The sequence below is a fragment of the Zingiber officinale genome, chromosome 3A (genome assembly GCF_018446385.1).
Source record: "Zingiber officinale cultivar Zhangliang chromosome 3A, Zo_v1.1, whole genome shotgun sequence".
Taxonomy (NCBI): domain Eukaryota; kingdom Viridiplantae; phylum Streptophyta; class Magnoliopsida; order Zingiberales; family Zingiberaceae; genus Zingiber; species Zingiber officinale.
This window is the reverse complement of record NC_055990.1, coordinates 98,928,394-98,956,012: the sequence shown is the minus strand read 5'-3', so window position 1 is coordinate 98,956,012 and position 27,619 is coordinate 98,928,394. Positions and strand designations below refer to the sequence as shown.

General features: G+C 33.3%; 2 protein-coding genes across 5 annotated transcripts; one reads left to right on the top strand and one right to left on the bottom strand.

The window, feature by feature from the left end:
• Nucleotides 1-876: 876 nt before the first annotated feature.
• Nucleotides 877-3,448, bottom strand: LOC122050536. The gene is made up of 4 exons (XM_042611429.1): nt 3,362-3,448; nt 1,903-2,298; nt 1,483-1,616; nt 877-1,171 (listed from the first exon to the last, which is right to left on the bottom strand). Exons 1-4 carry the CDS (start codon nt 3,446-3,448, stop codon nt 877-879), a joined length of 912 nt encoding a protein of 303 aa, XP_042467363.1.
• An 11,709-nt stretch (nt 3,449-15,157) lies between these two features.
• On the top strand, nt 15,158-23,959 carry LOC122052153 (sucrose synthase 4-like). 4 transcript variants are annotated; one of them, XM_042613546.1, is made up of 15 exons: nt 15,158-15,370; nt 15,480-15,606; nt 15,925-16,076; nt 16,169-16,361; nt 16,446-16,564; nt 17,602-17,818; nt 18,905-19,000; nt 19,115-19,288; nt 20,409-20,525; nt 20,600-20,766; nt 22,005-22,229; nt 22,340-22,661; nt 22,736-22,980; nt 23,055-23,193; nt 23,269-23,537. In XM_042613546.1, exons 1-15 carry the CDS (start codon nt 15,273-15,275, stop codon nt 23,473-23,475), a joined length of 2,598 nt encoding a protein of 865 aa, XP_042469480.1. In that variant the 5' UTR covers nt 15,158-15,272; the 3' UTR covers nt 23,476-23,537. The 4 variants fall into 4 exon arrangements, with proteins under 4 accessions (XP_042469480.1, XP_042469481.1, XP_042469482.1 ...); XM_042613547.1 differs by lacking the exon at nt 23,269-23,537 and adding an exon at nt 23,560-23,959 and having other exon boundaries at nt 15,159-15,370; XM_042613548.1 differs by lacking the exons at nt 15,158-15,370; nt 15,480-15,606; nt 15,925-16,076; nt 16,169-16,361 and adding an exon at nt 17,292-17,498.
• Nucleotides 23,960-27,619: the final 3,660 nt, after the last annotated feature.

Sequence of the window (27,619 nt, the reverse complement as noted above, 5' to 3'; positions counted from 1 at the left end):
CATTAGTTTTCAGTTTTCACAATAAAAGAACATAAAAAATTAGATGTTATCTAATCCTTGTCTGATTCTAATTCAATCTCCTCATCTTCATTTATCTCATCTTTTGTATTATCTGATACAAACTCGTTTTCATCATGCTCCCCTATAATATTAGCATTAGTGTCTCTTGTTGGCTGTAAAGTGTCAATCTTCACCTCAACTTCATCATCACAACCCTCAACTCTCCAAGATTGTGCCTTGCTACCATCACGTGCAAGTAGTCTCTAATTTATCCTTCCCTTTCTTCTTGTTTATCAATCTTGCATTAAATTGGACATAAATTAGATTATTCATCCTTATAGCATCTAGTCTATTCCTTTTCTTGATGTGTATCTAGATAAGAAAAAAAAAATTAAGAGTAATTTATAAATTATTATACAACTATCAAATTAAAATATAACAAGACAATTAACAATATTTTATCCCTTCAAAGACACTCCAATTCCTTTCAAATCCAGATGAACTAGTAGTTAAGCTAAGGATCTTCTTTGCCATCACTTTTAAATTTGGTGTCTTATTGCTATAGAAATCCCACCAACTTACTAGAAAATATTGAAAAATAGAAAAAGAGACAAAATATGATAATAATAATATATTAATATGAAAGGAAATCAAGAATAATGTCAACACACCTGGATTGTAATTTTGATCATTAATATGTCATCCACTTGTTGCTAGTTTCTTCCTAAAAGCACCTTCTTTCTGAGTGTACTTTGGCAATTCAATATTTATCACATGATGTTGCATTTGAGCTTCGGTAAAAAACTTTTCAACACAAATAATCATATTATCCATTATCAAAGAATCATCTTTTATACTTTGATTCTTGAAGAAGTACTATGGATTCAAAAGATAAGCTGTGGTATGAAGTGGACCATCAAGATGACCCTTGCTTTCAGAATCAATAATGTTTAAAATCGGTAAATAATCATTCTCTTCCTTGAATGTTTTTCGAATTTCCTCTTTTGCATTCAATATCTCTCTATACACAAAACCCATGGATGGTTTCTCCTCTCCATCAACAAGTCTAAGAACTTTTATCAATGGAGTGAATATCTGCAAACACAAATCCATCGAGTTCCAAAAATCATTTGGAAGAACAACATCAAAAGCCTCTTTCCCCTTTTTACTCCTAGACCATTTAGTGTTATCCCATTCATTGCTAGTCATCATATTTCTCAACTCTTGCGTCTTGTCTAGCAAACTTGGTAATGTTAGGAAAGAACTTGCAAATCTAGTGACTCCTGACCTAACTATCTCCCTTTTGTAAACTTTCTCATCAATGCCAAAGTCTTGTGGTGTGCATAAATGAAAATAGTGAAAGACTTTGCCTTTTTGAACACTCCATTAAACATAGGAAGTTTAGAAATTCCTTCAAGCATAAGATTTATTGTGTGAGTGGCGCATGATGTCCGAAATATATTGGGTCTTTCTAATGCTAACAGTTTTGCGGCTGCCATATTATTTGAAGCATTGTCAGTCACAATTTGAACCACATTTTGAGGCCCAACCTCAATAATACATGCATTAATATAATCAAATATGTATTGGGCAGTGTGAACATCATTTGAAGCTTCCTTCAATGAAATAAAAATGGTACACAACTTACAATTCACACACAAATTCATGATGCTTCTTCTTTTCCTATCACTTCAAGCATCTGTCATAATAGAACAATCATTATTTTTCCATTCTTCTTGCTTTTTTAGAGTTTCTTTTCTTCTCTCTACCTCTCCTTTTAAAAGTAGCTCTCGTAGTTGATAGTGAGAAGGAGGGATATAACCTGGATCATATTGTCCTAAAGCCTCAACAAATCTTTTAAAACTATCATGCTTAATTGCATGGAAAGGAAATCACATACACCCATCTTGCCAAATATTGATGGACTTCAAGTAATCTTTTCTTAGCAATTGCATCATTAATATTTTGTTGCCTTATTTTCTTACTTGCACTCATAGAAGCATCATCTACTTTAATTGACTTTGCAAATTGGTTAATGGGTCCTACATTGATGGACCTTTTCTTGCTTTCTTTCTCAATGATAGCTATTGCATCATCTTCCTCCTCATGAGAATTCAAAGTCATAACAACGTCAATCATTATCTTAGATTGATTCAACACCTTCTCTAGCTTCTTAGACTTGTTGTCCTCAAGTGTTGAACGATATTTTTCTTTTTGTTCTTCAGTTGCCCTCCCACATGATTTCACACCTTTTCCTTTGATTCTCGAAATATGGATTTTGTGCCTATATATTCCACCCTTTGTAATTTTACCACACAAAATATATTTAATAGAGTTAGGATTTTTTGGATCTATAAACACAGTCGTCTCCCATCCAACATCCCCGGACTCTTTTTTCAATTCGTTGTCTTAAAAATTAGAGTTAGATGCCATCGAAGAATCATTTTGTTACATTGAACCCTATGAAATACAAGTCCAATTGACCATATGCTCACAATCCAAATTTCTCCAAATAAAAGATAATTAACACGAATTAAAATTAAAGTACATAAAAAAATACTTCATTAACATCACAATAATTAATACAAAAAGAAATTTTTGAACTAATAAAATTTGTAAGGTAAAAATAGTACTCTGCTCATTGAACTAGGAGTAGATTAAAGGTAAATAATTGATGAATGAGAGACTTAAAAAAAATTTCCTAACGAAATTCTGCAATCATTTACAGGATCATGTACTAGAAAACAAAATCTTAATAGAAGACATGTATTTAGTATGACAAAAAGAAACAAAGCAACTATCTACAACAATTCCTCTGTTGTCTACTTCAACAAAAAGGATCGCATGATATGGATTTGTCCTAATAATTGGTAAAACCAGAGATGACCATGAATTCTAAAACTTTGTTAGGTGATTGCATTTTATTTCATTTGAAAAAATTCCACCCTCATGCTTGCAACAATATGCCTGAATTCACATCCTCAAAGAACCTATAATCAGCAAGAACAACAAAACATTATGACTTCTTTGTACCATGAGGGAATACCTATAGCTTGCAAAGTTTATGACTGCATAAAGGTCTCTATCAGACAGACAATCTTACTTCCTTTCCAAATCTGAATGAGGAACTAGTTTTTTGAAAGGCAGAGCCCTAACCGGAACTCAAATTAGATTTACTGGATTCTAGAACAGTCATCCCAAGCTCACCTCTTACCCTTTTTCGGAATTTCCAAATTAAAGAACAAGTTCTCTATGAAAATACACATTGAATCACATATTACAGAGTGGTGATCGAATTGAAACCTGCTTTCGAGCGAGAGGTCGATCGACGAAATTTCAATAAATTGTCGGGGAGACTGACCGTGCAGAGAAGTAGAGAATGGACAAGAAATAAGAAGACAAGACTGAACAGAAGCTGCCGTTCTTGCCGCCATTGCTGCCACCCCATCGCCGATTTGTTTGCAAAATTTGAAGTCACAGGGAATTGATCCACATGCAACTCAATCCAACAAATGGTATCAGAGCAGATTCTGCTCTAAATGGGTGCAACCATCAATCAAGCTAGGGGGAATTATTTTATTTTTATTTTGAATTTTAGTTTTTTGTATTTTATTTAAATTGATAAATTTTGAATTTTTTTTCTCAAAGTTGGTGCAACACTACTCGAGTCATCGATATTTCTTTTTTTTTTTTTACTTCAAACTCTACTAATCTAAGACTTAGTCTTGAGACATTCCTTCTGATTTTTTGTGAGATATTTGAAATAGAGCACAAAGAGACGCTCGAGTGAAATGTCAATGAAACTCCTCCATATGAGATGTACATGAGACATGAATTCAATCTGTGGAGAATGCAGATAGAAAGTTTCATCCTTATGAATGACTTCGATGGCGGCATGACACTGAGGCAATCAACCCAAAACATAGAAGTCAATATAAAGGTAATAAATTCAATTGTAAAATTATTACCTAGTGAAATCACATGTAGGATTGAAGAACATCGAGATGCTTATGACTTCTAGACTCATCTAACCAAACTTCACAAGGAGTCGAGAGCTAGAGGATCAAGTTAGAAGCAAATCTAGACTTGAGTCAAATCCAACAAGAAGCCTACAAAATTAGGGGATGTGCTTAAGGTTAGTAATAATTATCAAAATACCCCTGTCAACAGTAGTTTAAAAATTATACATGTTAATTTAGATATTTCTGAAAAAGTACGTGAAAATAGTGTATTTGACAATACTCTCAAAAATACCCCCAGGATATTATCTAACAAAATAAATCTAATTAATTTAGAAAATTAAAAAAAATTGAAAATAATTAATAAAAATTTAATTAATCCTAAAAATTCAAATGATGGTAAAATTAATATAGATAAAATCAACATATTTATCAATAAAATATTTAATAATATAGATAAAATCAACTTGAATAACTCTAGCCCTAATAAAAATAATTTAATCAATTCAAACCTTAAGATAAACTTAAAATCCAAAAATGATGAAGTCAATCTAGATAAGATTAATATATTTATTGACAAAGTATTTTGTAATCTAGGTATAGAAATCTCTACCCAAAATAACAATTTAAATATTAAAGATAAGATCTTAGACAAAGATAATTCAATCAATTCAAAATTACAAATTAATAAAAATTTAAATCTTAAGGATAAATCTATAGATAGAACTAATTTGATAAAACCAAAATTAAATCATACTAATTCAAAATCAACAAATAATAAGAAGCCAATATTAAAGATAAACCTTTAAAGAAAAATAATTTAAATAATTTAATTAACTCATAATTAAAAATTAATAAAAAAATTAAATATTATAATTCAAATATTTTAATAAATTTTAAATTAAAAGAAAATTTAAATCTTAATGATAATTTAACCAACTTAATTAACTTAAAATTTAAAACTTAAATTGAACAAGTAATTAAACCTGGACTAAAACCTAATTAATCTTAACTAAAACATAACCCAAGTTCAATAATTTAGGGGGAGACGCCAAATTAGTTGGCACCTCCAAAATAATAATTTACCCGATTGGGTAATTAAGGACTAGTTTAATAAGGGATAAAAGTTTAATTTGACAAACAGTACTGCAGAAGTTTTAGATGATAGTAGATTAGGAAAACTTTGTCTATGCATGTCTAGGAAGATATGACTTCGACCTACTGCATTTGGCTTAGTGAAACTAACTGAAGTTATCTCTTACTAATGCTAGATAGTTAGACCAAGTTTTGCTCTAAGTTTAGTGGATAAGGGCTATTTAGAAAATTTTGAAGACGTGGTTAAACTAATGTTGTCCAAGTAACTCACCACAGTTCAGAAATTTATCCAAAGAATGTCTGTTTATTGAACCCAAATCTAAACTTGAACTTAACACAAAGTTAAACCAAACCTTGAAATTCAACTTAACTCCTCTTATAAAATTATAGGATTCCAAATATAGATTGGACGAGATAACTAAGGATTTAATTAAAATTCTAATTCTAATTCAAATTATAAATTTAATTTAATTAAATTAAATTAAGATTAACCTAAAATTAAATTAAATTAAATTTTTAAGTAAATTAAAATAAAATAAAACAAAATAAAATAAAATAAATACAAATATTAATTTAATTCAACCCTAAAATCAAAATTGAATTAAACATATGTTAATTAACATATTACATTATTTTAAACATATTTTAAAAATCCTTTTAGATATTATTTTAAAAATTCTTTTAAAAAATTCTTTTAATTTTCTTTTAAAAATATTTTTTTAAAAAAAATATTTTAAAAATCATTTTAAAAAATTATTTTAAAACTTCTTATAAAATATTTTTAAAAATTACTTTAAAAAACTTTTAAAAATTACTTTTTAAAAATACTTTTAAAATTTTATTTTTTAAACATTTTAAAAATATTTAAAAATTTTCTTTTAAAAATTATTTTATCACTTTTAAAAATACTTTAAAAAATTATTTTAAAAATCTTTTTTAATTAAAACATTCTTTTAAAAATCCTTTAATTTTTTTTTAAAAAATAACATCTTTAAAAATTCTTTTAAAAATATTTAAAATTTGTTTTAAAATTATTTTTAAAAATTATTTATAAAAAAAACTTTAATAAATCCTAAACTTAAAGTTTAATTAATTTAATTAACTTAAGCCTAAATCTTGATACAACAAATAATTAAATCAATTAAAATTAAATTAACTTAAACTTTAAGCTAAATTAAATAATTAATAAATAGATAATTAAAATTTAATTGAATTAAAAACTCAAAACATTAATTTAAACTTATCTTTAATATAACCTTAATAAAGAACTTATAACGTTAATTTGACTAAAGATTTAACTTAACTTAAATAGTACCTTAATTTAACCTATTTAAAATATTAATTTTATTCTATTTCACTTTAAATTAAACTTGACTTTACTTAATTAAATTATAATTTATCTTAATTAAAGATTGACTCAAATTAAACCTTAACTTTATCATTGTGTTTAATAATGTTAACAAATTTAACTCTAAATTAATACTGACTCTAAATTTAGTTAATCCTAATTTAACTTAATCAAAACTTAAAGATGAAGTAAATGAAAAAGTAAAGTATAACTAATACTTTCATTATTCAATTAACTCAATCAATTAATATGAAATTTAAGTTGTTTTAATCAAATAAGTATTGAGTTAGTAACAAAGTATTTATTATTGAGTTAGTAATAAATTTCTTAACTTAATCTAAGAATAATTGATTAATGATTAATCTTATCTTAATCAAACTTAAATGAACAATTATACATGTATATAGAAATACTTATGTAAATAATATACCTGCTAAACATGAGTGTTACTAATATTAAATCCCCTAATTAAACACTTAGGTTGAACTTTTTATAGCTAACAAAAATAATCAGAATGTACTGAGGTTTTAAAATTTAGCATACCCAAGCCCTAGTACGAATTAAGGGGGAATGTTAAATTAAAAGGGAGCGTCAATTTAAGAGGGATGACTACTTTGAAAATTTTATTTTTAAAATTTCTACTACTTTAAAAATTACTTTGGAAAAGCTATTTGAAAACACTTATTTGTGAAAAATTATTTTAAAATAGTGTTTTTCTAAAACAATAACTAGTGAATTAAAAACTTAGTTTTATTCAAATGCTATTTCAAAAATCATATTTTTCAAGAATACTAGCTAAGTGTTTTGAAAAAAACTAGAAACATTCTTTATGTTTTAGTACCTTAAAAAACCATTTGAAAATATCTCAAAACCCTCTTGAAAAACATTTGAATTTCCTTCATTCTTTGAACATTACTTGAAAATTTTTGATTTACTTGTAAAATTGACTTGCAAAATATTTGAAAATGCTTTACAAAATTTAGCTTTGCAAAATGTTTTGCAAAACTCAATTTTCATTATTTGAAAATTTTGAGAAGACTACTTCCAAATTACTTTAATTTTTTGTCTTCTCCTCGCTATAATAAACCTGAGTTTTTTTATTCTGAACAAAACTTCACCTTTGTTTACTTGAAAATATTATTTGCAAAGATAACATTTTCTATTTGTAATGGTTGTTTCAAAATTTAAAAAAGTAAAATCATTATTTGAAAACTTGTTTAAAAAACTTAGTTTGCAAAAAAAAAAAAATTATTCATTTTGCTAAAACTTCACTTAAACTGTTCAAAAATTTCTAAACCTTAGTCAAATAATTGATTGAAATATTTGTAACTTTTATTTAAACTTTTATGAAAAATTAGAAATTTATGATGAATGAGTTGTATCAATTTTTTATGTATGCCAAAGGGGAGGATAGTGGGTTAGGTTAGAAAAATCCAACACACTTAAAATTTGCATTACATGTTTAATGCCTATTTGTATATTTTTTTTTCTAATTTTAACCGAAGTTATCATTACATAAAAAGGAGAAGATTTTGGTGCAGGTTGCACTGATAATTAGGTTTTGATGTATAAAAAATAGGTTAAAGTTAGATATGATGTTTGTCTAACCTCTTTACCAAGTGTGTAGGAGTTGACGGGTCTGAAGGACCTGATATCAGGTTGAAATCCAGTTAGGTCTGAGGACTTGATAGTTGGTATGAAGCCTAGATAGGTCAAAGGGTCAACCTGATATCTGGTGAGAAGTCGAGTTTGGTCCATGAGACTTGGCAAGTGGCAAAAGACCAGTTGGGTCTGCGGACCTGACAATTGGCATGAAGACCTGGTTGGTCAAGAGGCTATTAACCGATTGTAAGTTGGTAAGTGAAGGTAAGTTACTAGAAAAGAGTGACTCAGTGAGGACGTATCTCAATTGAGAGGACAATATGTGTCGATCTAATTTAGGTCCATTTTGAAAACTTAAATTGAGACCCTAACTAAATTCTGGTCTTGGAAAGATATGATCTAACTCATAAATCCTTATAAACTATTCATGCATATATTTTTCTAACTCTATGTTGTAGAGACAGACGTAAAACTTCGAATTCTACACATGTGGCAACTGACAGAGCTTGATTCGGAATTTGGAGTCAAAAGTTATGGCTTTTAGAAGATTGTTGTGTCAAACCAGTAGTTAGAGGCACCTTGAGCTTGCTGGAAGGCGCCTTGAAGAGCTTTGAAGACGCCTTCCAAAACAAAAACCCAAAGTTTGAAGATTTTATCATCATCAAAGATTGGGGGATAAAGTTTACTTGTGGATGTGCCTTGGAGGAGGTTGAAGACGCCTTCCACAACCTATATAAGCCCTGTTTAAGCAGCATTCAAGATACAACTCTTCTACAAGCTTATATGCATATGTTTGGAGTTCCAATTGCTCCAACTTCCTAGTGCTGCTCTGATATGATGCTGCTATGCACGCCTACTATTAAGGAGCTGCCCAATACCAAGCTTGATCCAATCATCTTCGAGGGTGTTGGGTAATAAAATTTTAATATTGTACTTAATTATTGCATAAAGAAAAGTGTAGCGTGTTACACTCTTTCTTATTCTTTCATTGTACTCGATCCCATCTTTCGATGGTTTTGGAAGAGGTATTTTAGTAGATTATCTATTGATAGGTCCAAGGGACCTGAGTCTTGGAGTATGAGTCGTCGAAAGCTCCGAACCAAGTAAAATTGACTGTGTCTGTCTCTGTCTTCTTGTTCTTTTTTAATTTCTATATTTTTCAGCTGCATACTTTGTTTTCAAACTCTAAAAGATCAAGTTTTTCAAAACCACATGATTCACCCCCCCCCTTTTCACGTGCAACTCGATCCACTAGTTTACACATATTAATTTTAAGAGGTGACAACAAAAGATATTGTTTTACCTAACCACGTTGAACTTTGAGAGGTTCGTATATGAAGATGCTGCCTTCATATCTCAAGATAAGACTAATAAAGAGAAGATGGCAGTATATAATACTTAGGGACATAGTGACTTCTTATGCCAAAATTATGTCCTTAATGGCTTAGACAACATGTTATATAACATGTATAGTCCAATGTTAACTATAAACAATTATGGGAATCTCTTGAAAGGAAATACAAAACAGAAAATGTTGGACTAAAGATATTCATTATCGATAAATTCTTAGACTTTAAAATGATTGATTCCAAAACAGTGATAACTTAAGTCCAAGAGTTGCAATTGATCCTACATAATCTACATATCGAGGGCATGACAATGAATGAGTCCTTTCAAGTTACTGTGATAATCAAGAAACTCCCACTTTCTGTAACAACTCGACCCTTTGGCCTCTTGGGCAGCCCTTGTGGCGGCCCAACTAGCGGCCCTTATGTCGTCGGTCCATTTGGCGACCTCTCATGTCATCGACCGACGACCCTTTGGTCGTGTCGTTACTCACTAGGACTTTCCACCCCTGGCAGTGGATTTTTCCCTTTCCCAGGATTCGAACTCTAAACCTCCAAGCTAAGTAGTAGAGTTTATGAATCCTGGTAGCCAAGTGAGTGTCATCTCACTTGGTTGCCAGGATTCATAAACTCTAATACTTAAGTCTGGAGGTTTAGAGTTCGAATCTTGGGGGAGACAAAAATCCACTGCCAGGGGTGGAAAGTCCTAGTGAGTAATGGCACGGCCGACGGTCGACGATCGATGACCCGAGGGTCGCCAAATGGGTCGGGTCGTTACAATAAAAGGCTTCTTTTTATTGTAACGACCCGACCCTTTTGCCCTCTTGGGCGACCCTTGTGGCGACCCAACTGGCGGTCCTTATGTCGTCGGCCCATTTGGAGACCTCTAATGTCGTCAACCGACGACCCTTGGCCGTGTCGTTACTCACTAGAACTTTCCACCCCTGGCAGTGGAGTTTTGTCTCCCCCAGGATTCGAACTCTAAACCTCCGGGCTTAAGTATTAGAATTTATGAATCCTGATAGCCAAGTGAGCTGCAAAGGCAAATCTAATGGAACGAAACACTCACAAGAAGAGAAAGTATCCTAGGAAAGGGAAGAGCCAATAGAAGGCCAAGAATTTCTAAGAAACACTATCAATGGGAGAAATCTAATCATGGGAAATTCTGCAACTTCCAATATTATTAGTCTTAACAAGGTAGTACTGAAGATGATGTTAGGCAAAGAAGTGACATTGATTGATGTGCTTTATTTTCCTAACATTTGAAAGAATCTAGTGTCAGGGTCAGTTCTTGTCAAAGCTGGTTTTAGGCTAGTATTTGAGTCCAATAAATATGTATTGATAAAAAATGATCAATTCATAGGCAGAGGGTATATGGAGAATGGTATATTCAAAATGAATATAATGGCTACACACCATGACTTCATTGACAATAAAATTATAAATTCTTCTTATTTGGTCGAGTATTCTAATTTATGATATGTTAGACTTGGACAATTATAACACTTTGTGATGACTTGTGAATTTAAACTTATTGCCAATATTTAATGTTGATCTAACACATAAATGGGAAATATGTGTTGAACCTAAAATAAAAAATTTGTCTTTCTATTCAATGGAAAGAAGCATAACCTCTCTAGAGTTAATTTATAATGACATATGTGATTTAAAATTTATACAAACTACAAGAGGCAAAAAGTAATTTGTTACTTTTAATAGTAATTGCACTAGATATTGTTGTGTATCTATTGAAAGACAAAGATGAAGCCTTAAAAACATTCAAAAATAATAAGAATAAGAAGTTGAGAATCAAATTGGTCAACGAATTAAAAGAATTCAAAGTGATCAAGGAGGAGAATATGATAATTTATTTAATGAATTTTGTATAGAATATGATATTATTCATCAAACGACAATTCCTTATTCTCCTCATTCAAATGAGATTATTGAGTGTAAGAATTGAACTCTTAAAAAAATGATAATGCTATGTTGATAAGTTAAGTTTACTCTTGTATTTGATATGTGTATTTGAATTGTGCAAGTTTTCAGGATACACGTATGACTTAGCTTGATAGCTTTGGGTCTGATGAAGAATGAAGGATCTGAGGGGACGTGGATAAGACAACAAGAACAAGCTGAGGGAAGTGCACTTTGAGGCATACGCAAAGGATGACATTGGGGCAAGCTGTGGGCTTGAATGAGTCTGAGGGACGAGAGCCAAAGGAAGGAGGCTTAAGGCATGAGGTCAAGGCTGCGAGGAAGAGTCAAGTGAGTCGTAAAGGTTTGAGAGTGAGAAAAATGTACTCTAGAAAGGAAACCCTAGGTTTAGGGTGGACTCTCTATTCACTCCCCCCTATCCGACATCAAGATCCCAATAAATAATAGTAGTACATATCAATTTTTGATACATAAATTAGCAATTCTTGATGTACATGTTGGAACAACGATAGAATAAAAAATGTTATATTTTTTAAAGATATCTTTCCTTTAGGGATGTAAATGAACCAAATGGTTTGCGAGCTATTCGGAGCTCTATTCGGTACGAGTTCGTTCGTTTATCTTATCGAGCCGAGCTCAAGCTCGATTTCGAGCTCGATAGTTTTATCGAGCCAAGCTCGAGCTTAAGGATATTCGGCTCGTGAGTTCGCGAACATGTTCGTTTATAGGCTCGCGAGCTAAAAAAACGAGCCTTCAACCGAGCCAAAAAATGAGCTTTAAAACGAGCAAAAAAAATGAGCTCTAAAACGAGTCTTAAAATGAGCTTTAAAATGAGTCATAAAACGAGCTCTAAAACAAGCTCTAAACGAGCCCGAAAACGAGCCCGAACTCGCTTAACAAGTTAGGCTCGTTAACTTTGATAATCGAGCTAATAGCGAGCTAAGCTCGAACTGTTCACGAGCTTAATAATTCTAAAATGAGCCGAGCTCGAGCCTTCTGATAAAAGCTCGATTTGAGCTCGAGCCGAGCTCAAGCCCGAATATAACTTAAACGAGCCGAGCTCGAGCCTAATACTGTTCGGCTCGGTTCGGCTCGTTTACATCCCTACTTTCCTTACAAAGAGAGGAAAGAAGAATGTTCAAATAAAAAAACTCATGAAAGTGTGAATATGGATAATTTTGGAAATAATAAAGAACCAAGATGTAGTAAGAGAGCCAAAATAGTAAAATCATTTAGTCATGATTTCAATATACTGGAAAATAAACCAAGGACAATAAGCGAACCTTTATCAAGTCCTGAGGATACATCAAATGGATATGAAAATAATATTTTTGAATGGTGAATTAGAGGAAGAAATATATATAGAATAATCTAAAGGGTTCATGGCTCCAAGATAAGAAAATAAGGTATGCAAATTCATGAAGTCACTATATGTGCTAAACACAAGCACCAAAATAGTAATACGAAAAATTTGACAAAACTATGATGTCAAATGATTTTAAAATTAACGAGTATGACAAATGCATATATATCAAAGACATACCTGACTCATTTGTTATCATCTTTTATATATAGACGATATGTTGACCATGGGTAATAATCATATAAAAAAAATGTTGACAAAGAACTTTGATATGAAAGATATAGGTATAGCGGATGCTATATTTTGGATTAAGATCGATAAAATATTAGATGAAATTATTTTTTCACAGTCTCATTATATGAAGATAGTGCTAAGAAAATTTAATGAATATGACCTTTCCCCTATAAAAACACGAATGGTGAACATATATCCCAATTGGAATATTCAAGGATAATTAACAATTTGATGTTTGTCACTAACTGCACACGTTCGAATATTACCTATGCAGTCAATAAATTAAGTAAATTTATAAATAATTCAAATGATGACCATTAGAAAATATTAATAAGGGTTCTTAAATATTTAAGATACATTTTAGAGTATGAATTGCATTATACAAGATATCCAGTGTTATTAGAAGATTATTGTGATGTAAATTGGATATATGATGCAAAAGATTTTAAATCCACCAGTAGATATGTATATACTATTTGTGGTGGAAAGGTGTCATGGAAAACCAGGACATAAATGTACATAACTCGATCAACTATGAAATCTAACTATGAAATCCAAACGAAGCTGAATGACTTTGTAACCTCTTAGAGGATATCCCATATTGGGAATAACCAGTGCCTACCGTGATGATACATTGTGATAATCAATTGACAATTACTAGAACACAAAATAGCATGTATGTTGGTAAGTCATGACAAATTCGCCGACGACACAATACCATTAGACTGCTAATCTCTAATTGAATTATTTCTGTCGATTATGTCAAATCAAAAGATAACTTGATAGATCTATTTACAAAAAGTGTGAATAGAGATCAAATATACTGTACATCAAGAGGAATAAGATTAAAAATCTACAAATAAGAACATTCATAGTGATAATCTAACCTTGTTGATTGGAGATCCCAAGATTTTGATTCAATGGGATAACAAAATTATAAAAGTTTGTGTGAGCACTTGAATTAGTTTCCCTTTCATTCCTAGGATGGAAAAGTGCTGCCTATGACATGTTGGGAGGTTAAGTTATAAACTTTTAATGATTCCTAAAATTGAAAAATAAGAGTATGGTAGGATATTCTTGAAGGAGATCACCTATCTAAGTATGAAGACAGGTCACTTTAACGAAACACTTATGAATTCAAAATATTATCTATGGCTAAAATGGACAAAATAGTAAGAACTATATAGATATGAGAAATGTTATTGTGTAAGTAACATTATCTTGGTTTAGACAAACGGCTAAATAGTTCAAGACATCATGTTCATTAAGCAACCTAATAAATCCCATGGTATTATACTACAAAATGTTCAAAGTCATAAGCTACCACTCTTAATACAATAATTTTTCAATTGAACTATCTTTTGATGTCCATGTCCATGTATGCATTACTTTCCGTTCACGTAGGAGATTGTTAGAAAATTGATTTTGAACCAATAAGGGTGTGAACGAGAAATTAAAATCCATCATTTAATATATGGCATGATTTAATTCGGATCGTCGGATTAAGATGGGTAAATCGGGTTCATCCAAATGAGAGGGCATAAGTACCTCTTTGAATGACTTAATCTAAGCCCTTGAATTCAAAATGGAAGGCATCAAAATGAAGAAATATTGTTTTCTTTGGGAAGGAATGCACTCCAGATCATCCAAGTCAACCTGACAGATAAGATTTGATCGAACCAAGAGGTTCTTGTAAATCTTCACAAAGTATAAATAAGTCCTACACTTTGTCATTTTATCATTCTAATTCAAAGCAAAATATGCATTGCATTTGATACTTGTATTTAGAGAGTTCAATAGACTTTTTTTGGTTCAGAGATATTACGATTTATAGTGTTGTCATCGCAAGTCATTATATTTTAGGAGATAATTATCACATTTCGTAAGCACCGCATGTCAAATAAATTATCTTAATAAGATAAAGTCTAACTCTAATCTTAACTTCACTTAAGTAGTTTTATATCGTCATTTTACCATGCTATCACAATCAGTTAACTGAATTAGTTTAGCGCATTAATCAATTAATTGAACACTAATTTAAAGCCATTATTATCAAATCAGTGACTAGGAACTAATAAATAACGATCAGAAAGTTGCCGCCAGTATTTTCAGGCATTTAGGGTAGTTCAATACTTTGATGTGAATACTTTGAAGATTTAGTATTTTTATAAACAAACGAGTAAACTAGGTATTAAAATGAAAATTTCCCTATTTATAAAGTATGTTAATTTTGAGTCTAGATATCTACATATATATATATACGCGTGAGCTATCCACTCTGCAACCTGTTACTAGCAAGCGCCACTGCTCTGCTCACACGTCTCGCTTCTTCTTCCTACTTCTATCTTCGTCACTTGCCTTATCTCTCCTTTACCGGAGATCCATCCATGTCGAAAGCGAGGCTCGAGCGCATCCCCAGCCTGCGAGAGAGGGTGGAGGACACTCTCTCCGCCTACCGCAACGACCTAGTCTCCCTCCTCTCCAGGTACTTCCCGCACCCTGTTCCTCTCTCCTTACCCTCTGCACGCTAGATTCATCGATCGATTCATAGTTTTGATTTCTTGCGTTTCGGAAACCTGGCCTGTTATCGTCAGGTACGTAAGCCAGGGGAAGGGATTGCTGCAGCCCCACCACCTGGCCGACGCCCTCGCCGAACTCGGCGGCGACGCCGGGTCCAATCTCTCCGACGGCCCGTTCTCCGATATCCTCAGATCCGCGCAGGTTCTCATCTCGTGCCTCTGATTCTTTCTCCCTCACTCAATTTCGATTCGGTTTGCTAATCGATTCGTGGAAACCTAACCGTCGATTCGATTCTCCGTTGATAAAATTAGTTTTTCTCTACCATAAGTTTCCCAGATAATTTTACTGTTAATGTCGCTTATGGATTGCCACTTTCTTCTTTCGTCTTCTGTATTTCGATCCGCCTTTGCTTGATTCCTCATAGGTTCCACGTTGGTAAAATTAGTTTTACAAGTCGAGATCTTACTGTTACTTTTGTTTGTGGATTGCTCTTGATTTGGAGGTGGAAAATGAAATCAGGAAGCAATCGTTCTTCCGCCATTCGTGGCCATTGCGGTTCGTCCTCGACCTGGCGTTTGGGAATACGTCCGCGTCAACGTCCACGAACTCATCGTCGAACAACTGAGTGTGTCTAAGTACCTTAAATTTAAGGAAGAACTCGTAGACGGAAGGTGAGATGTTGAATCCTTTTCGTGCTGGTTGCATTCTCTTCCGAAGCTGATGTGAGTGTGTGTGTGTTTTTGATTTCATTGAACGAACAAAGCCATGGTGATGACTACACGCTGGAGCTGGACTTTGAACCCTTCAACGCATCGTTCCCACGGCCGAGCTGGTCGTCGTCCATTGGGAACGGGGTGCAGTTCCTGAACCGGCACCTCTCATCCAGCATGTTCCGTAACAAGGACTGCCTGGAGCCGCTGCTCGACTTCCTTCGGGCGCACAAGCACAAGGGACACGTAAGACTAGCCAGATGAGCTCCTAGGACCTCTTTAACTGAAATTATTTATTTATTTATTTATATCTGTGCATGAATTGGGCAGGTGATGATGTTGAACGATAGGGTACAGAGTTTATCAAGGCTGCAGTCCGTTTTGGCGAAGGCCGAGGAGTATTTGTCTAAGCTCCTGCCTGAGACTCCATTCTCAGAGTTCACCCACAAGTAAGAAAAGTATTGCATTTTTTTTTCATTATACAATAAAGGAATTGTGTGGTCCCACTCTGGAACCCCGTTCTGTGGTTGATGCTTATAGGTGTGGTCCCTGATGCATCTTTGCGTGGTCTACAGCCCCTTTAGTTTTAGTCTAGTGATAAGTGAAATAAATTAATTTTTAATTAAAAATTAAAGTGTAAATATTTATCCCTATAAACTTTTTTTCTCCCTTCTACAGAACCAGTTAGAAAGATTAGTTCCTTTTCCTTAAGAAAACATTAATTTCTTTATCTTATTACTTTTCTCCTCCAGGAAAAAAAAAAGATTGTTGTCTTGTTGATTTTAAGGAAAATTTTATATTACTTTTCTTAACTAATTAATATTCCAGTTTGCAACTTGAATTGCCTAACAAAGTTAAAGATATTTTCTATGTTATTTTTCTGTATTTAAGTAGATAAGAATGTTTTATATTCTCTATTGATCTCCGTATGAGATTATTTTTTAGTTTAAAATATTTAAAAATTTCCTACTGATTAAACCAGAATAAAGATTTTTTAAAAAATATGTCCTGATGATTTTAAAAACAGTAGCACCCTTTTTAATTTTAGAAGTTACTTGTTAACTTTGTTAACTAGTATTTTTTTTTCTGTTGAAATGTTAACTGTTGTTCATTATTTCCCTCGCACAAATATAACTCAAATTGGAAAGATTTCGTAGACTGATCCTTCTTCAGCAGTTATATTTGGGCGGGATTTGATCTGACTGTTAATTGCTGCACGTTGTTGATTGCCCATCAACGGCCAAGGTCAAGTACTAGCTGAATATGAAAGGAGACACTTGTAGGAAATTCAATGGAAGAACACTCCTCCATTCTATATGTGTTCCACGCTGAATCTCTTCTACAGATTAGAACTTGTATCGCGATAACTGGTTTATGTTTGATGTATGCTGCTCAAACTTCAGTAGAAATACACTTATCTTCATTTACGAAGTTGATTAAATTTCAACTCAGCTCGTATACAAATTTTGGTTGATTTCTTTTTCAGGCTGCAAGAGTTGGGTTTGGAGAAAGGGTGGGGTGACACGGCTGGACATGTTCTGGAAATGATTTACCTGCTTATGGATATTCTTCAAGCTCCTGATCCTTCGACTCTGGAGACATTTCTAGGGAGGATCCCGATGGTGTTTAATGTGGTAATTTTATCTCCCCATGGTTACTTTGGCCAAGCAAATGTATTGGGCTTGCCAGACACTGGAGGACAGGTAATGCTTTTGTTTCTTTGATAACGATAACCTTTTCTTGGATTCTACTTGATTGTCTACCAACAATTATATTCTTATCATGTGTCTAGTTTATAGAAATAATTATTCTATTTTTTATAGATTCCTATTGATTGAATAAGCATTGTTACATTGGGTTGTAAAAATAAATACAAAATATCATTTTCTGTAGAATTATGATTTGCTTTTGAAGTAATTATTCTCTTTTACTAATTTCAAGAATAATTATTACTTTCTATTCTCTTTTTATAAATAATACATGTCCTTACTCTATTCAACTTTTAAAAAATATATATTATGAACCTGGTGGGAAGCACTTCAGTGTGGGTGCACTGGACAGGTTGAGCCCATTGGTGTAGTGAACCAGAAAAGCCAAACGCACTGTGCAGGTTGGGGACGTAAATAGATTGGTCAAATTAGGATTGAGATGGTTAGTTTGGTCAGCTGAGTAAACCAAATGGGTCAAATCGTTAGAACAAGCCGATTAGGTCAGGCAGATCTAACTTGCCAAATGAGTCAGAATGGGTTGCAAACGGGTTGGAATGGGCTGATTCAATCAGCCAAAAATTGATCAAACCAAGTGAGTGGATGGGCTACCCTAACCAAGCTAGTGTATCAGATAAGTTGGTCAAATTGCACGACCAGTTTGGTCAGACCATGCTAGCTGAACAGTGTGATTAGGTGAGGGGGAAGTGGTTTGTTGGGTTGATTGGTCAGTGTAATCAGAAGGTTCAGACCAACAGACAGTTGGCTTGATCGATCCGGGAGGAGAGATTAGCAGGTTAGTTGCGCTGACCAAAATTCGAGTCAACAAAGAAAATTTATCATTGTAAAAGCTTATTGCTTATTTGTTCTTTATAATATTTTGACAAATCAAATACAAGAACAATAGTTTCATTTCTATTTCATCTATAAATTAGATTAAAATTATTTTTATTCTATTTCTTCTATTCCTTTTTTAGTATTAACAATTACTTACATATTCTATTCCCTCCACCAAACGCGGTGATTGTCTATTGCTTTTCAATTTCCTTTCTCCTATATAATTTTCTTACACTTGCCATGCAGATCGTCTATATACTAGATCAAGTTCGTGCTTTGGAAAATGAGATGGTTTTGAGAATCAAAAAGCAAGGGTTGGACATTGATCCTAAAATCCTCATAGTAAGCAAATCTTGAAGAGAATCCTTCAAAACCTATCATATACTATGCAATTGTTTCTTGTTTTTGCCCTTTTGCAACTCAAGATTTGTACGCGTGGAAAATTCTCAAATGAAGGTTACTAGGCTGATTCCTGATGCGAAAGGGACAACATGCAATCAGCGACTTGAAAGAGTCAGTGGAACACAACACACTCAAATCTTGCGGGTTCCTTTCAGGACTAAGAAGGGGATCCTTAAGAAGTGGATATCAAGGTTTGATGTTTGGCCCTACTTGGAGAAGTTTGCCGAGGTAAAACTTATGAGATTTCCTTTTTTATTTGTTACATATGGCAAATGCTATGATTTCTTTGCAGCTTCTAAAATTTAAATCTGCTTCTTCAAAATGACCTCTTGTCATTTTACCCTCAGCTATTAGTATTGTTAAATTGTTTGATGAGACATAATTTGACGGCATTTTATATTTCTCGGGTAAAATGATAAAACCTTTTTAACTTTAGGTAGCATTTTGACTATCTTAAACTCTAGAAGGGTATTTTGAAAGTAAACTTTGTAAGGTTTTTTTTTGTATATAAAAAAATAATAGGGAAGCATTTAGTTCAAGTTTTGTTTATTGGGCAATTCACTTAGCACATGCTCCTTTTAGTTGATTTTTAGTTAATTTGCTCCTTAACATTTCTCAGTGGCGGACTGCCGTAAAAAAAAATTTAATGAAAAATAACAAAAAAAAAAAGCCCCCAGTTTGATAGTAGAATTTGATTTGGGAATTTAAGGTTGATGTGGTGAACAGTTGCATATAAAAAAAAAATAAAATGACCCCCGGCTAAACCCCAGGTACGCTTATACATGGCTCCGCCTTGTGTATTTTATGCTCATTCTAAGTCATAGACCCATGCAAATTGATTGGACAAACCTTTATATTTATGCATCATTAGGATGTGTGAAAGTCCTTAACATGCTCATTTTAGATGTAAAATGAAAATTATGCCACAAGTTAATTTAAAAATTAACTTATAAATCACTTTGCACTAATTAAACATACGAGAATTTATTCTTGTATTGTTGTTTATCTATTTTTATGCATCATTAGGATGAGACCCCAAGATGTGCACTTTTGGTGTAAAGAAACTTAAAACAAGTCAATATCTAATGAAAATTATGCAGCAAACTAATTCTAAATTAGCTTGCAGAAATTATCAGCATAGTAAGTTGATAATAGATTTTTGAAATAGAATATAACAGCAAGGAGTATAATTCGATAAAAAAAAACTAATTTATGGGGCATAATTTAGTAAAAACCAATTAGAAGGGAAGGGATGTGACATGGTAAATTCCCCTTGTTTACTTCTGGTTTGTTACTTTGAATTGCTCATTTAAACAACACACTGATTGTTAACTCATTCGATCACTAGGATGCAATAAGTGAAATTGCTGCAGAGTTGCATGGAACTCCGGATCTAGTCATAGGAAACTACAGTGACGGTAATCTAGTCGCTTCTTTGCTAGCTTATAAACTGGGAATCACCCAGGTAATGCTCGTATTTAATACATCTCCATTGATTATGCTTTATACAAGTATTGTGAAACAAATTTGTGCAAACAGTGCAACATTGCTCATGCCCTAGAGAAGACAAAGTATCCAGACTCAGATATATATTGGAAGAAATACGAGGAGAAATACCATTTTTCATGCCAGTTCACTGCTGATTTACTTGCTATGAATAATGCTGACTTCATCATCACCAGCACTTACCAGGAAATTGCTGGAAGGTACTTCTTTCCCTTGAGTGTTGCATTGTTTCAACTTTGAAGTTTGCCTTTTAAAAATCAAATTTAGTGTTTGAAGTAGAACCTTTGAGCGTTTTGAACTCTAAGGTTCTATGAATGTGAGCTAGTTGTCTGCTGACCTGATCTTAGTTATGTGTTCAACCCAATATGAACCAGATTTCATAGCTATGTGATTTGATTTTTGTTCGAATGAGCTTTATATGCCCTAATTCCCTTGGTCTATGAAAGGATAGGCAAATCACCTCCTTCTATGAGCTGCATGTTTGTGAAAAATAAGATCTATCTCCATATGTTCGTGGATGTAGGTTCTGAGTAGTTTGACTTTGTGGAAGATGTGGTTTAGTAGGCCTCAATTGCTAGATTAGAAAATGGATTGGGCTGATGAATTGTTGCAGTATTTATACATAGAAATGATGGGGAAAACGATATTGAGCCTCTTTGTTCTTGTGAAAACCATTCTCAGGTGTTCTTGGTTCAAAGACTCCTAGTCTAGCTGTTTCGGGTTCGTTAGAGTGGGATTAAATCTGAGAATAAGAGAGCAATTTGTTGGGAAGAATGATTGATGCTATCTTTGTTGGGTCATTTTCATCGCCTTTAATTGCTCTTGTATAGGATTGTCAAAGTGTCTGTCTGTTAGGCAGTTGACATAGTTAAACTTTGTAGGACTGTAATGTGAAGAATATCTCTTTGTTCCGTTCAACCTAAGTATTGAATACGAAGGTCATATTAATTGTAAGGTGATCTTTTAGAATTAATGTTCTGTATCCCATATGTGGAGCATGCTTGAGGTCACCAAGATTTAGATAAAAATGGGCTTCCTTGAGTCAGAGTAATGATCGATTGACTTTCTTATTTAGGAGGTTCGAAGTGCCTAATAATTCATGCAGGAGCCCTGTTACTTCCTAGTGGCCATGGTCCTAATCGAAAATTGTGGTTTATGTGGCAGTGTATCTCTACTAACACCTGGACAAAATGGTTCGACTGAGTTCCAAACACTATTGAATGATGTAATATTTGTGACTCTTTTGGATATTTATCATTTTTATGCTTTCTTTTCTTTGTGTTTTCAAGTTTATCCCTTCTCAAATCACTTAGGAGGATGTTTAATTCCTCATACGGACTTCTATTTCAAACTCCTAACTTAACCATAGGAAGTAGATACTAGAGCTATGCTTATTTGTGGTTGATGCATGGTTTCTACTTTATCTACCCTTGTCCAGCAAAAACACAGTTGGGCAATACGAAAGCCACATTGCCTTCACTCTCCCTGATCTATATCGTGTTGTCCATGGAATTGATGTTTTCGATCCCAAGTTCAATATCATCTCCCCCGGAGCAGACATGGCCATTTATTTTCCATATTCTGATAAAGAGAGACGGCTTATCTCCCTCCATGGTTCAATCGAAGAGCTATTGTACAACCAAGAGCAATGTGATACACACATGTGAGTATATCACTAAACAAGAAAGAATGCCATTCTGGGAGTTATAGTTAATACTTTTAGTACTAACCAACCATTGATGTTTGTTCTTTTGTTTCGGTTTCCTATTTTAGTGGTTGGTTGGATGATCGAAGCAAGCCAATTATTTTCTCCATGGCAAGACTTGACCGAGTGAAGAACATAACGGGTCTGGTCGAGTTATTTGCTAAAAATGCAAAACTGAGAGAGCTGGCGAACCTTGTGGTGGTTGCTGGATTCAATGATGCTAAGAAATCCAATGACAGAGAAGAAATCCAAGAGATTGAGAAGATGCACCAACTTATTGCAAACTATAACTTGTTTGGCCAGTTCCGCTGGATTTCTGCCCAAACCAATCGGGCAAAGAATGGGGAGTTGTATCGCTACATTGCCGATTCTGGAGGTATCTTCGTGCAGGTGAGTTTTTTGGTTGACAAATGGTTTCTAGTTCGCAATACTTTGTTCTAACTTGCCACTCTTTTTTGCACCAGCCAGCATTCTATGAAGCTTTTGGTCTCACTGTCGTAGAGGCCATGACTTGTGGCCTCCCAACCTTTGCTACTCGCCATGGAGGTCCTGCAGAGATTATCGAACATGGAGTATCAGGTTTTCATATTGACCCCTACTACCCTGATCAAGCTGCTACGTCCATGGTTGACTTCTTCCAAAGCTGCAAGGCGGACTCGGGCAACTGGAAAAGAATATCCGAAGGAGGACTGAAACGAATTCAAGAGAGGTCTTGTTCCTCTTATCTGCTTCTTATCATATCTAGCGCCTTTCATTACTACAATGACATTAGCCGATCTTCAGGTATACATGGAAGATCTATTCAGAAAGATTAATGACACTCGCTGGGGTTTACGGCTTTTGGAAATACGTTTCAAAGCTTGAAAGGCGTGAGACTCGACGATATCTCGAAATGTTCTACATACTGAAATTTAGAGACTTGGTAAGTTCAATTCTACACGATAACAAAATGCCCTTCATAATTGGTATTTATCTAAATATTTTTTTTTCATTTTAGGTCATTAAATGGGCAAAGATATTCTTTCGGCTTAAATCTTGTCCATTTTCCCACAACGCAAGCTCACTTGCAGCTTGCTCTGTGAAAATATACAGTTTTCCAAAACTTCAACTTGAACATTTAAGGCATAACATGTTCAAAAATTATTTCTTTTTCAACAAAGGGTGTTATCAAGAAAAATTAGCAATTAGGAGGGCACCTTTGTAAATGACCTTCATTGGTCATGATGAATTTTCTCATTCTAATATATATGTTTTATATTCACTTTATTTTGTGTTTTTTTTTTGTCAGGCAAAAACTGTTCCCCTTGCTGTTGATGACGAGTAATTAATACTGTATGAATTACAAATAAATATTCGACTCTGCGAGCAAGATTGATTACTGAAGCTTTGGTTTCTTACACTATCGTCTAGTGTGATCCAAATAAAGCTACTGCAAGATGTATCAGGTGAAGGTTCCTAGTTATCGACTTAACATCCACCAGCTGATTTCGGATCAGTTATTGTATGTATATGCAGGGTTGGCAACTTAGGTCAGGTTAGTGGATTCGGGTTTATGGGTTGGAACATTAAAATCTGAACTGATTAATATTTTGGGTTAAATTGTTCGACTTAAATTTGACTTGGACTTGTTTATATGTATTTGACCTGAATCTGATATGAAATGACTCATAATCTGAATTCAACTCAAATCAGATTCAAAATGATCTATTTATAAAATATGTTCATCTTAATTCGAACTCAATATGAATCCAATCCAAAGAGACTCATTTTATTAAAATATATTTATTTTAATCTGAACTCAATTAGAATTCGACTCAAATTTGATCCAAAAATATTTATAAATGGATTTGTGGGTTGTAATTGGGTTATTTTAGGTTAATCCGAATTTGATACATTTATTAATCGTGTGAATCAGGTTGACTTGAACCTAATAAGATCATATCCTAATTTGATCTTTTTATTTAGATATTGTTTTTATATCGGGTTATAAATTGTCCTCCCTAATCATATGCATTAGTAAAACAATATCGCATATGTAATCTATGCTTTATTATTATTTATTTATTTATATGAGTAATAAATTATTAAAAAATAATCATAAACTGAATGGTTAAAATATAAACACTGTAATTTTATATGCACAAAATATTTTACAGAGATTTGATTAGCGTATTTTTGTGGGTATATATATTCATTAATCAAGCCAGATAGTAGATCTACTTATTTGACCTAATAAAGTCCCATATCTTGAAACGAGCCACCCGTGCCATTAATTGTAACCTCTTCAGGAAGAAGCACAAAAAAAGAATGCAAAAAGTTGAGATCACAAAAAAGTGGAATGGTCATGTTTCAGTGCTCTCAATAATGCAAGCTCCATTGGCTTCATTCTCCAAGTGGCTGAAACACTTACTGATAAAATAATTGCCCAGAGCCTTTAGCCAGAGCCACTAGGTGGGGTGGGAAGAAGATTTAGCCTTTTTTCGGATTAAATGAGTTATAAAATATAGCTATCTTTCCATCATCCTTGCTCTGCATAAATGGATTCAAGGAGGGAGAAGTCTATCATCATCAACTCGTGTGTTTGTTCTTGTACTTTATATTGTTTTAGTTTTACTCTTATCCATGAAATGTTCTTGCACTCCCTATTTCCCAATTCACGTAGAAGTAACAAGGTTAAACGTTGTTCCGGTTATTTAATATCAAGTATATGGATAATTTGTTCTATGCAAAATTACATGCCTCAGAGTTTTGAGTCTCAACCTTCTAATCTAGACCTGAAATCACTACGTAGATAAATATTCATGTCTATTAAATTTTATACCAGACTAGTGTTGCACCCAAAAGATATTTACATATCTCCATAATGACATGATATTATTCACTTTGGGCCTAGGCCTTCATGACTTTACTCTTAGGCTCTACCCAAAAGACCTCAATCCAATAGAGATATCTTGCATCCTTTTAACCCTATGATCTTTACTAAATCTTTCAAATGTGGGACTTTGATTGAACCCCAATAATCCTCCCCTCAAACGAAGGACCACAATTACTCTTATGGTCCGGGCCTCCCCACGAGCATCCGCACCCGGTCACTCTGACATACTTTGGGCTTCCCCGCGAGCATTCGACCATCTTGACCTGCTTTGGGCCTCACTACGAACATCCGGTCACCCTGACCTATTTGCCTCCCCGCGAGTATCTGGTCACCTTGACTTGCTCTAGGCCTCCCGCAAGCATCTAGTCATCCTGACTTGCTCTAGGCCTCCCGCAAGCATCCAATCATCCTGACCTGCCCCAAGCCTCCCCGCGAGTATCCGGTCACCCTAACCTACTTGCTTCCGCACAAATATCCGATCATCCTGACCTGCTCCAGGCCTCCCACGAACATCTGGTCACCCTGACCTACTCTGGGCCCACCCTCAACTTCGTTCAGCTCCAGGCCTCCCACGAACATCTGGTCACCCTGACCTACTCCGGGTCCACCCTCAACTTCGTTCAAGGTCACCCCACATGGTATCTGGTTCGTACCATAACTCTGATACCATTTGTTGCACCTAAAGGATATCCATATATCTCCATAATGACATGATATTGTCCACTTTGGGCCTAAACCCTCATGACTTTACTCTTGGGCTCTACCTAAAAGGTTTTAATTCAATAGAGATATCTTGTATCATTTTAATCTCATGATCTTTATCAAATCTTTTCGATGTGAAATTTTGATTGAACCCAACAAATGTAAAATGGTAAGAAAAGGTAAAAAAAAAAAAAAAAACTTTGTATCCTATCTATGGCATACGAAGGTGGGTTTATATCCTATCTATGCCATATGAAGGTGGGGTATTGTAGAATTGTATTTATTTATTTATAATAATTTAGATATTCAAGGCAAAATTAAATCACCATATTATCCTCTAATTAAGTGAAACATTAGTGTTACCGATAGGGGTTGAAATGGCATGACTTCAAAAATCCGAGGGGCATTTTGATAACTTTAAAACTTTATCTGATTCATTTTATGTAAATATTAGGGAATGATTATGGATCTTCCTACTATCACCTATCGGATAAATCTTGAACATAGTTTATGCATACGTAAAGGTCGACCTTCAAAATGGTGTTGTAAAGATATGCGGGTCAAGTTGTCCTTCTTGTTGAAGCCGAAAATTAAATCACCACATCATCCTCTCATTAAGTGAAACAATGGTATCACCGAGGATAGAGTATTGATAATCATCCTCTCATTAAGTGAAACAATAATGTCATCGATGGGGAGAGAGAATATAGTGTCATTGATGGGGAGAGTATTCTCTTATCCACTTTTTATAATTAGGAGATGGTCCATAATTCAATTGTTGTTGATGATAACTGCGATTCAATCGTAATTAGTTGTGATCCCTCCCTAGTGCATCTTTTCATCCAGATTATAGTTTGGATCGAGATGGGCGACTAGAGGCCGGTGGCAATGGGCGGATGGCTGGACTGCTGGGCATCGAGCAAGGGGTTGCCTCTAGGTGACCTCTGTCAAGTCATCCCGACTCAAACTATAATTCGGATGGGAAGGTGAGCCTAGAAAGATATTACAATTAATTATGGTTGAATCACGACTGCGATCTAGCCGCAATTGAATTATGAATCATCCCCTAGTCTAAAAAAAATGGACAAGAAGATTCGGTCTCGGTTAAAATGGCATGCAGGGGCATTTTGGCAACTTTAAAACTCTAGTGCATTTGATTCAAGTTATCATGTATAACCTTGATTATGTGATTACCTAGTTTGGTTCATATTATTAATATTATAATAATAATAATAATAATAATAATATTATTATTATTATTATTATTATTATTATTATTAGTATTTAAACTCTATTCTATTTTACTATATTTTCAAGTTTTTTATATTTTTATATATTTTTTTATTTTTTATTTTGTTTTTTTATTTTTTTATTTTGTTAAGTTTTTTTTTACTTTTTTATTTTTTAGGGGTTTTTATATTTTTTTAATTTTTTTAATGTTTTTTAACATTTTTTTAATTATTTTTTACTTTTTAAATTTTTTTACAATTTTTTTTTTATTTTTTTTGTATTTTTTAAAAAAATTTTAATGTTTTTTCTATTTTTTATTTTTTATGTTTTTTGTATTTTTAATGGGTTTTCTATTTTTTTTAATTTTTAATGTTTTTTTTTATTTTTTAATTTTTTTTATTTTTTTTAACCATTTTTTATTATTTTTAAATAATTTTTTATTTTTAAATTTTTTTTTATTTTTTTAAATTTTTTTAACCATTTTTTATTATTTTTAAATAATTTTTTATTTTTAAATTTTTTTTATTTTTTTAAATTTTTT